Source organism: Perca fluviatilis, chromosome 7, assembly GCF_010015445.1.
Source record: "Perca fluviatilis chromosome 7, GENO_Pfluv_1.0, whole genome shotgun sequence".
Lineage (NCBI taxonomy): Eukaryota > Metazoa > Chordata > Actinopteri > Perciformes > Percidae > Perca > Perca fluviatilis.
The window spans coordinates 12165237-12176936 of NC_053118.1; the positions used below are offsets into that span (position 1 = coordinate 12165237).

General features: G+C 42.1%; 1 protein-coding gene across 2 annotated transcripts in view; it reads right to left on the bottom strand.

The window, feature by feature from the left end:
- Window positions 1-11700, bottom strand: part of znf407 (zinc finger protein 407) — a 156690-nt gene that overhangs the window by 144385 nt on the left and 605 nt on the right. For both annotated transcript variants that reach the window (XM_039806848.1, XM_039806849.1), the window contains exons 2-3: window positions 9144-9890; window positions 6552-8783 (exon numbers count right to left, since the gene is read on the bottom strand). In XM_039806848.1, the coding sequence (XP_039662782.1) occupies window positions 6552-8783; window positions 9144-9825 (2914 nt within the window). In that variant the 5' untranslated portion in view covers window positions 9826-9890. The remainder of the gene's footprint in view (window positions 1-6551; window positions 8784-9143; window positions 9891-11700) is intronic.

Below are 11700 nucleotides of genomic sequence, written 5' to 3' on the forward strand. Positions count from 1 at the left end.
GCACATCACCACAAACGTGTGAAGAATGTACTGTAACTGCAACCTGGAGGGGAGGAGAGGGAGAGAAAAGCATCTCTCCAGCCTCGCAAGCACAAAGTTTCACAGCCACAGTCTTCAGTAAATAAAAGCAACAAACTTTTAAAATATGCAGCTCTATAAAAGAGGCACTCCAGCGTTTAAGTGGGGACTCACCAAATACACATTAAAAGAGAATTGTTAAAATTGAAGCAGCAGAGTCCGATTCTGACTTTTAGTCCCCTTAATATGGGTCAAGCTCCAAAAACACCGAATCCTTTATTTCTCATAATGCAATGTGAACTTTCATTAGGCACCCTTCTGTCTAAATGCTCACTTCTTTCAAACGTCACTTTCTATCAAAGACAGTCTTAAGGCCAACTCGAGACAAACTTGATGACATCAACAGGGATAATTCTTTCCAACTTTGGAAAGTTTTCTCCAGAGCTAAAGAAGACATTATACTGTATAACTGTGTCCACAAGCTAATAGGTGCTCCTCATAATGAACAAACTGAAGTTCCTGTGTGGAATAGGTAGAGAAAGGTTACAGATGAGTTATCATAATGGTATGATAAGTGGCGTACACCTGTTCATCAACTATCAGTTGGGAATGTATGTATGGCTCTGTTGGCACTGATGGCTCATTAGTAGAATGAAACACATTTTTAAGCTGCCCGACTTTGTGTACTTCTGCTCAACTTTGGTATAGCACTGTAAGAAACTCAAGTCTCCGCTAGCTAAAGACTAAGCAAACCCTGTTCCCTTTTCTTAGGTTCAAAAAAAAAATCCCAACAGCTGTTTACACTGGGATTTGCCATTTTACAACACCGTAAAAATCAAAATATATTATTTTTGAAAAAGGGCTACACCCATTAAGTCCCATACGACTATTCTAATGTAGAGAGAAGGGGAGATGTACAGTAAGTCTTTTTTTTTTTTTTTTTTTTAAACTATAAACCCTTTTGTCCTGGGATCCACCTTCCTGGGACTTCTCAGTCTGTCAATAACACTGTCTCTAATCTCTTTTTATTGGGTCTGAAATGTCCTTGTTACGGTGCTGAAAAAGCTCCTTTAATTTAACATTCCTGGGAAGGCCTTGTTTGCTGTCCGACCCATTCCAATTAGAGATGTTCCGATACCGATACCAGTATCGGTATCGGCTCCGATACTGCCTAAAACGCTGGTATCGGTATCGGGAAGTACTGGAGTTTATGCACCGATCCGATACCACGTAATGAAGCCCTAAAGAAAATCTACGTTAAAGTAGTTTATTTATGTTCTTTTTCATTAAAACTATAAAAGAAAGTTCTGGGGCATTCCTTGTTTGCGTTTGTTCATGTTTCACAAAGAGTTTAACCTGAGCCAGACCGACAACAAAGAAAGAAATCATATCACATCCATACAGAGATAGTAGTATACAGATGTTAAAACATAATGAAATATATGACACGCTGGTATCGGATCGGTACTCGGTATCGGCCGATACGCAAGTTCAGGTATCGGAATCGGTATCGGGAAGCAAAAAAGTGGTATCGGACCATCTCTAATTCCAATACACGTTATGTGCCCAGGATAGGTATGTAGAGAAGTCCACAAACATCATAAACAACAGCAAAATCATCTGGATGCCAGCAGCCGTCTCTAGGTTTTGTAACTCTAAACATTTTGTCTTATTCCTCTAGATCCATGGTCTGCAGAAATACATCTGGAAGGACATTATGGTTCAATGGGGTTTATGCAGCCGGTGTAGAGGTATAAGTGGATACCCCGTTTGGTGAGGTGAAAATTGTGGCTCTGCACACCTTGAGGAAGAGCTGCAGGCCAGTTTCCCTGGGGGGATAGGAGAGGGCGAAAGCTGAAACGGGAAAAACTGCTCTTGTGTTCGAGTTAAAAGCAGCTGTTCAGGGATTTACCGTCCCTACCGTCCTCTTTAGTGTCTGTCGGGAAAGACTTGTTGTCTTCATGAAGTTTGGCCAGTTCCCCCGACAGAGCTCTTGAGAGACGGGTTTTACTCCAGTGACTCCTTGTGGTCCTGTGCCAGCTCATACAAAGACTTGTGAAGCCTGGGGACTTCCCTCTGCGCAACGTGTTTCACCGGTCCCTCCACTGCCTGCATGGCGACCGCTGCAGCAGCAGGAGGAGGCGCTGGCATGGAAAAACAGCAATTCCACCTAGAGCTGTAAATACTTCAGTCTTGTCCCAGTCTACTTTCTCTTTTCACTCTTGACTCCACCTTTACAAATACATGCTTTACTGCATCTGGTCCTTCTTCGTCAAAATTCCATGCACTGATTTAGTGTGATGGGTGAGTGATGGTGACAGTTAGTATAGAACTCCGATAAATAAAAATATCATCCTTAAAAACCCATTGTATTTATATTATATACTCTTTATTGCAATGTTGGTGTACCTACCCCTTTTGGGTCTGGATCTGGTTGTAAAATGGATTTGACTACAAATAAAATAAATATAATACTGTATATAGGTTACAAGTGCCATCCACTTTTAATTAAGGACCTCCCTCATCACAGTGTCTCTGCGGTCAGGCATTGCTATCAGTGGAGATTATAATGTCCCATATTGCTCTACACATGCCTTTAAATGCTTCTATACTTGATAGAACATCAAATCCTGAGGGAAACACTACTGTATTTGTTTGTAAGCTCTACAAATTTTTTGTTATTTCTACAAACACACATCACATCCTGCGTGCGAACATGCTCGTATGGCATGTGTGTCCATTACTTTGTGGCTCAGTCTGAGGTCAGACAGCTCACTCCAGTGAAAAAGTGACCAATTTACCTCAAAATGCAAATTCGAGCTGTACCCTCATTGGCAAAATGCAAGCATGTGTACACGTTTCCTTTAAGGGACAAATTGACAAATCTGTGTGCAGCCTCCCACTACGTCTCCTGATTTCACTGATTAATCAAGTGAATAAAAACTAGGTCTTAATTAAAAGGATCTGGATGTGCTCCCAGCCCAGAAACTGGCAGACCCCCACCATGCAGCTCCACAGCCCCACAAGCAAACTCCCAGAATAAATGACCACCATATAAAAGGTGAATATTTCACTGTAATGAGGGAACTTAGCAATAATAACAACTGGCATATGTTGTCAAAATGAAGAGAAATAGGTGCTTTCCACAAATAAGAACAGTAAAATTGAAGTAATCTCATAAACAAGAACATAACTCAATTGAAAAAAAGGAGGTAAACCTAAAAAACAAAGTAGTCGTCACAGAATGTGCCCTTGACTTGAAGACATCTGTGTCACAGCTTTCATTTTCTTAAGTAACACTAAGTAAGTGACCTCAAAACTCAAGATTTATGACACCGGGAAGAATTATGAATACATATAGACTATTCATTAATAAGAAGAAAGTGGTGGCTTAACATTAATCATCAGGATTGTAACCTCCAATCCTTACAGCTTTAAGCAATCGGATTTTAGCAGAAGGCAATCTGACTTTGGTCACAAGGTGACTGGCATACATACTACATAAAAAGGACAAAACCTGTGTCCTTAAAGTGGAATTATTCCTATGACCCAGCAAATACATTGGTTATCCCTCTACTGGAGTAACAACAGCCCATTGTATTTATGGACATATGATGACATAATTAGGGTTGGGTACCGAAACCCGGTTCCACTAAGGTTCCTACGCAAACAGTAGTATTCGGACCGGATTAGAACGCGAATTTCGGTTCCGACTGAAATATTTTCCCTCTGTCGCTCCGGACAGCGGCAGACTCTTTTTTTTCTTTCTCCCTTTTCTGCCGAGTGGCACACGTGCCCGCTCGCGGTGAAGCGCGTGTCCGCGCTATTCCCCCGACATGCACTCTACAATCACTGCTGATAGACGGCTTTTTCTACACGCTCTGAAACGGACGTAAAAATATCACACTTTCTCTGTAGTCTACTGTTAGCTGGCTACCGTAAATGAAGGCTACTTTTAAAATGTCATATTTTCCCTCTGGACTCACCAAAACGGACGTAAAAGCATTTTAACCATTCACTGCACGTGATCGCTAGTAAACATATTACACTTGCTCTGTTAGTCTATCGTTCAGGACGAGACCCTGTAGCCTGGTGGTGGGGGAGGCGGGACAGCCTCCCCAAATTGTCTGCCCTTTCAAGCTCATACCTGTGTGTGTGTACAGACCTCTTGGACACCGTCTGAGAGAGTTTTCTCCTGTGCAGGACATGCCATAAGTCAGGAGAGGTGTAGTATCTTGCCAGAGAAGGCAAATATGGTCATTTTTCTGCAAAAGAACTGCTAAAGTTTTGTTGGTACTTGTCAATAGTGTAACTGTTATTTGTTAAATTATTGTGGTTGTGTGTTAGGTGACTTAGGTTTAGTTATTATATATTTAAGTACTTTAAAACGTTAATATATTGTTAAATTGAAATAATTTTCAAGTTTAAAAAAAAAAACTCCATAAAAAGCCTTTCTTTTATGTCTTTTTCAGTTTTTCAAGAATCAGTTTAGGAATCGGAAACGTTTTAAAAGTACCGGTTCGGCATCGGAATCGTAAAAATCCAAACGGTACCCAACCCTAGACATAATCAGCACACTGTTTTAAGTGCTTCACCAGGACTCAGGGAGGACACTGAGGGAATATTATCTCTTATCTCTTTTCTAACAAAAAGCTACAACACCTACACAAACCGACCACTGTCACTGAGCCTGAAAGTGGAAACAATTCCCATTCCATCTCCCATACAACGGACACAAACACATACAATCATGTACACACATGGCAAGCACAGAGCATGGACTTCAATTAAGGTGCAATTAAAGTTTGGGCTTAAAAGGGGGATGAACCATAGGAGGCAGAGAAGGGCATTTATTGATGGCGCCCTCACATCTCGTTCCTGCATTAAGTTGATTTTAAAAGCAATTAATACACATGGTCAGGGAAAAGTAATGGAGCGCCCTATGTTCTTAACCTGCCGGACATTTCCCAGCCGAAGCCCTGACCAACGCAGCCCTGCTTTGCATTATAAATGACAAGATAAATCTTAATGGATTGAGGATAATCAGCTAGCCATGAAGGCTGACATATACACACGTTCGCGAGGCGTCCAGGCGCTCACACACGTATACACAAACACGGACGTACAGACACAAGGGAAATTAAAGGCTTTGAATACGTCTGCATTGATTATTTTAAATTATTAGCCCACCTCTCTTTGGACCTCCAATGCTTTTAGCCTAAGCTTTAACACATTTACAGAGACTTATTGACTATAATTACAACTGAGTCTTGGTAATGGACACATCAATTATGAGTCGCACATGTCTCTGACCAAGCGTTGCTCAGGGAATCCCAATCTAGGGTCCATTAGCGTCTCTCCTGCTGGTCTGAAGCTCAATCAGTCTTTACCTTCACCTCTACCGAAACAGCTATTACCTGGCTGCAATAGATAGTAGCCTTAACATTAGCTGGAGATGCCAAAGAAGAGGCTGTGTCTCCCCACTCAATACGGTTTTACCTAAAAACAAAGGCCCAAGAGCTGTGCATCTACACAGAGATTTTTTTGTTGTTGGTAAAACTTGAGAGTTCAAGTGCTCATGAGGCCGTAAAAAGGCCTCATATCAGTCATAAGAGGTTAAATAATGTATGCAGCAACTGTAAAGTTGCACTTAAGTATTTGTTGTATTTCTACATTTTTCTGATCAAAATCTTATTTCTAGTCCAAATTAGTTTATAAATTGCATCACAATGCATTAGTAATATATGATACCAAGTAACTAATTCTAATATTTGCAGGGAGATAAGATAATAAAAAAAAGCAATATCAATACAAAAATATACACCTTGCCTATACTGTGTTGTCATGTAGTGCTTTAACAAATTCTTGAATCCTTGTGTTGTCTTCCTCCCAGGTCAAAACTGAAAACCTTTCTCTACGTCTCTTTTTCGACACTTTTGGCACTTTGTCAATGTTTTTGGCTCTTTTTGTTGTTGTTGCGTTTAATGCTTCTTTTCACCACCATGTATAAACACCACTAACACCAACTTATTACCACTACTTTTACAATTATTTTTGGAATTCATGGTCAATAATAATCATATCTAATTCTTGAGTTAACTAAGCAGAAATTACGAATTATTTAGACTAATGTTAGAGGAAGGATAATCACAGAAGGGCATATGTCAACGTTCAGTTTTGAAACCTAATTTAAAAAATTAAAATGCTAATAAATGTAATAAAACAACCCAAATTCAGTGAAAATAGAGATTCAATCTTTTGTTGTACTTGCGAAGCGCTTTGTATGGAATCATCCATGTTATTTTTGGGCAATCAAAACTAGGTAGTTAAAAATAAACCCATGTTTCTGATATAGAAATTTAGAAAACGGGTCAAATTTGACCCGAAGACAACACAAGGGTTAAACTGTACATAAACTGAGAAAGAATAACTTTGACCTGCTTTTACACATCCTACAGACTGCAGTGGTGTGTGTATATTTGTGTATATGTAAAAGAGGAAGAGTGTGTGAGCAAATACAACAGGATACATACCGGTGTGAGTGCGAATGTGCGCCAGGAAGGCCATGGAGTTGCTGCTCTTGCACACCTTGCCACAGTATTTGCACACACTGCCCTGGTTCTCCTCGCGCTCGCGGTTGATCTGCTCCGTGTCCTCCACCACGTACTTGTTGACCTCCCTCAGAAGCTCCTCGTGTTTCTCCTTGATGTGAAGGAACAGGTCCTGCTCCAACTCGAAGCGGTCGGTGCATTTCACGCACTTGAAGCTGGCGCCCCCTTCGGGCAGCTCCTCCACGCTGTTCTGCTCGTTGCGGAGGTGGGCGGCGCTGGTCAGGTGCTGGTGCAGGTTGCTCTCGGTGTAGAAAGACTTGCCACACACCAGGCAGTGGAAATGCTTCTCCTTGGTCGGATGCTTCATCGAGATGTGGACGTTGAGGCCGCTGATGCCGTCGGCCATGAAGCCGCAGTCCTCGCAGCGGATGCGAGAGCCGCTTCCTTTGGCTTCCTTTCCCCCCATTAATTCCTTGCGCGTGAGCTTCTTGATGAATGCGGAGGTGGGGGGCAGGAAGCTGGAGGGCATCGATGTTCCTCCAGTCAGACATATCACAGCAGCCTCGCCCTCTAGAGCCAGACCTTCCTGCAGCTCGTGCTCAGCAAGGGCCTTCGTGGATACAATGCAAGCATCAAAGGGAAGGGCTTTGGACATCTGCGTATCTGAATGAGGGCTGTCACTTTTCGCATCTGTGATCATCTCATCTGCATTTGAGTGTTCTTCGTCTGCTTGTTTGCCCCCTTCCTCCTGGTTTTCTCGCTGTGCGGGCTGATCCACTGCAGGCTGAAGTTCTGCTGGAGCCGGCTGGGGTTCGCACGGCGCTGTACGTCCAATTGTCTCGCTGGTTGGCTCTGGTTGGCCACTACCGGAAGATGTAACACTCTCTGCTTGGTTCTCAGCAGCACTGCCAGCCACACTGGCCACAGCATCAGCAGGCTCTGCGGCGACCGAGGGTGCGACTGTATTCTGACTTTCCATCGCTTGGCTGTTATCGGAACAAGAGTCGGACTCTTCTGTGGAGCTATGGGGTTCACATTCGGGGTTAGAGTTTGCCCCCACAAGCTCTATGACCTCCTTCAGCTCCAAAGCTTTTTGTCCCTCACTCGTGGTTCCTAGCGTTTCCAAGTATTTCTGGCTTTTCTGTTTGTGCTTTTCTGTGTTGGCATGGCGAGACATTTCCCTGCTTGTTACAGCGTAGTAGCTACATGCTAGACACACGTACTCAAAATCTTTGGTGTGCTTTCTCTTGACGTGAAGATGGAGCGAAGGGATTGATTGAGCTACAAAATCGCAATGGCTACAAGCGTTAACGGAGTCATATTTACTTTTTTTCAGGCTTGGGTCTGACTGAGTTTGCTCTTCTCCACTGTGTTCTTTGGAGGCTGGGATGTCAGATTCCGGTTCTTTGTCGGTGGTCTGCGAGGCTGCGTTGGGTTCCTCGGCTTGTGCGTTCGTGGGTTCCTGTGGGGATACGCTTGTTTGATTGTTGACTTGGTTCTTATCTGCGCACTCTTGTGCACGGCGAACATGTTTCTTGGTGAAACAGTGGCGATCCATGTCTCCTTTGGTCACGCAGCTGTAGTTGCACAGAGTGCAGCTGTAGCCGTACTCCTTGCTGTGTTTGCGGCGGACATGGACACTGAGGTTAGCAGCGTTGGACACTACCAGGCCACAGTATCCACAAGTGGTCGTGGACCCATGCTTTGTCCTTCCTCTTTTCTTTCTGGGAGATTCAAGCTCAGCGTCTTCCTCGTCAACCAACGCAGCATTGGCCGCCTCCTCCTGATCTCCTTTTGCCGAAGCGGTTAGCCCTTCTCCACTAGCCACCTGAGCCATATCATCTATGTTAGCACCATCTCCAGCACTGTCTCTACTTACTGTCTCAACGTAGACTTCAAATGAGGAAGACTCTGTGCTTTTCTCCCCTCTCTGCTGCTGCACGTGCCTATCTGAGGACAGGTGAGTATCCATCCACTCAGATGTGGCCGAAAAGAAGTTACACAATTTGCAACGGTACCACTCCTGGCTCGGGTGTTTGATTCGAGCATGGCTCTCCAGCAACGCAGAGGTGCTAACCCTAAAATCACAGCTCGTACACTTGAGCTGGAACCTGCTGAGCCCACGTTTAGCTGCCACTCGAGTTGGAGTAGCCTTCAGAGTGCTGCCAGGATCCTCAGCTTCCTTTTTGGCATCCATGTTCTCACCAGCATCAACTAAAAAACATTTCAAACAAACACTTTAAGGCTCTTTGCAACCACTTTAAACAATTCAGTTAAAAGAATGTGTGCAGATGTAGTGAAATAAAACATAGCATTGCCTCTTTCTATATTTAAAATAAAATGAACACCTAATACCAATAATATATTTAGTGGCAAATCCGCCAAAACATTTTTTTTTTTTTTTTTTTTTTAAAGATAGGATTAACATGAAATGCTTGGGACTTCAAATCTATCAATATTTTAATGGAATCTTTCTTATTCAAATATTGACCAAACTAACATCTTCAGAAAAAACATGTACGCAGTGTGTGGCTGGATTTCAACCGACTGAACTGGAGAAAGGCATATACTCACATGTGTATGGGGTGTCTTTGGTGTGGTATCTCTGGACATGCACATCTAGAGGGGACTTGTCCCTAAACTCTTGTCCACAGTAGTTGCAGGAATATATCATTTTAGGTTTCGGGGTTCGCTTGCTTACTCTTCTTTCTTGGGTAGAGATGCCCTCCTCTGGATCTGCCTGCTGTTTGTCTGAAACGGTTTCCTTTTTAGTTAAACTACTTGTGTTCATGGCGTTGTCACTGGCTGCTGACCTCAGCTCATCAAGGTCAGACTCCTGGTTTTGTTCGACTTCAGCAGCACCTTCTGTCTTCAGGTCTACTTTCTGTTGGATTTTAGCTGGATTCAAGTCAGAGATATTTTCAGCTGGCTTTGCAGCTCTATTCTTTGAGTTTTTTCCATGCTTTCTTGCATAGTGAATTTTCAGTGATCTTGGACATTTGGCTGAGAAGCCACAAATTCTGCAGAGGTTATCCCCGTCTTCAGGTACAACTTCAACTTCAACTTTATTTAGAGAGTCCGGCTGCAGCCTCTCAGTGAGTTCCTCATCTGCTTCATCAGGTTTGGCAGTCCGACTGGATGAGTCTCTTTCAGTGTCCTCCATTTCAAAATCATCTGGCTTCACCTTCCCACTGGTGTCATCTTCGGGCACTTTGTTCTCAACAGCCTCCTTTCCTGATATCAATGTTTTATCCATATCATATACTGCTATATCTATATAACAGTGAAGTTGTTCGCTATCAACAGAGGTGGATCAAACTCCTGGAAAGAAAAAAACAGAAGTTGTGTTTAGCATTTTCAATTGTCTGAAACACAATTTAGTGAATGGAAGAACATTCTGGAAACAAGTAAAGTGCATTTGCCACAAACTGTGTAATTAAACAAAAGCTTCTGAAAAGTGATCAAACCTTCAACAACACTATACGCCTTAACACAAGTAAATGTCGCCATCTAGTGCTTCCAGGCCCAAATTGTTTGGTTAAAAACATGCCAGCGTGAGAGTTGGCTGTTGCTGCTTATTTAAATTGGAAAAACAAGCCCACTTAAGTCACTGTCATTTAATGGAGCATACATATGGTATTGCTGGTTTGAGAATAATTACTAAATGCATGTAGGCATGATTGAGAAGAGCTAGAGTCACTGCCACAATTAGATCAGTAAAAGGTATATGAAGTATAGCTTAACATTTAATAATGAACAACCATATTACTGTTTTACTTTAACACAGTTGCAAGTCTTAACATGTATTTTTTGGGGCATTTTCAATGTAGGCTAATTTTACAGTGGCCAAGACAGCTCCTTGCAATGCAACTTTTCTATTTGCTTGTAATTTTTGTATTTAGAGCATATTTCTTTTGCCACATGTATACTCAAACTTTAATTTGCTTGTGTGTATATGTGTTTTACTTATTTGCAGCTTTCATAAACAACATAATACATTGTTTGTATAAAATATAGGAGACATCTCGAGTACACAGCGCTATAAGCAAGTGGGGCTGCACAATTAATCGCAATTTTATCGAAATCGCAATATGGACTAGTGCAATATCCAAATCGCAGGGGAGGGGGCGCAATATTTGTTAAAGGAAAAATATGTTTAACCATTCTGAATGAAGTATTGTGGGGCTGCAGAGACGTCCTAACCCTACAAATCCTATCCTACAGACTAAAGGAAAACATCTTTGTTTGGTACAGATTCCTGCAAAAATCACACTACATGACTATAGTACATTTGTATTTGTGTTTCAATGAAAATGATGATCCAAAAAAATGGATCGTTCCCTCCAACATCGTGAATCATATCGCAATCGCAACATCAGTCAAAAATAATCGCAATTTGACATTTTCCTCATATCGTGCAGCCCTATAAGCGAGACTACATCTTGAACAACAAATATTATGTTTAGCCCATTTTCCACAATTCATGTGTAAACTGTAACAAATGCCCATCTTATCTACATTCATCCTTTGTTATTTATAATCTATAATGAATACTGTCCTTCACCTATATATTTACGTGTGGTCATGCCCATAGACTGTTTAAAAAAAAAAAAAAAAACACACCTCAGTCTATTGCTATATAGGACCCTTAAAATGTGACTTTCAGGGCTCAGTTAAGGTCAGCCAATGACCACTTTATTTCAATGTCCAACTTTTAGAGCGGGTTTATTAAGCTCAATACCGCCATCCACTGTGTACTTTTGGTAGAATATGACTACAGGATTAAAAGGAGGAAGCCAACATGAAGTTGTGTATTTGGTCTCTCCCGTTGAGCAGCTAGATTGAACGCAGAAATGACTTATTGTGAATTATTAAGGGTCTTAATTTGTGTCGAACTTATGTTTCCTGGTGTATAATTGGAAAATCATCACGTTCCATCTAGCTAAACAGCGGAGAACGGATAGTGAGCAGAAGGCTATGGTGTCAGTTAGAACCGCATTCAGAGACGGACAACGAATACAGTCTGCCTCCGGTACCACTCTGTCGTCACTTAACAAGACTTGGACCACAACATAGCCAAGTTGTCGACTTGCTAACCTGCTTACTCTTATCAAACGTTAGATAAATTGTC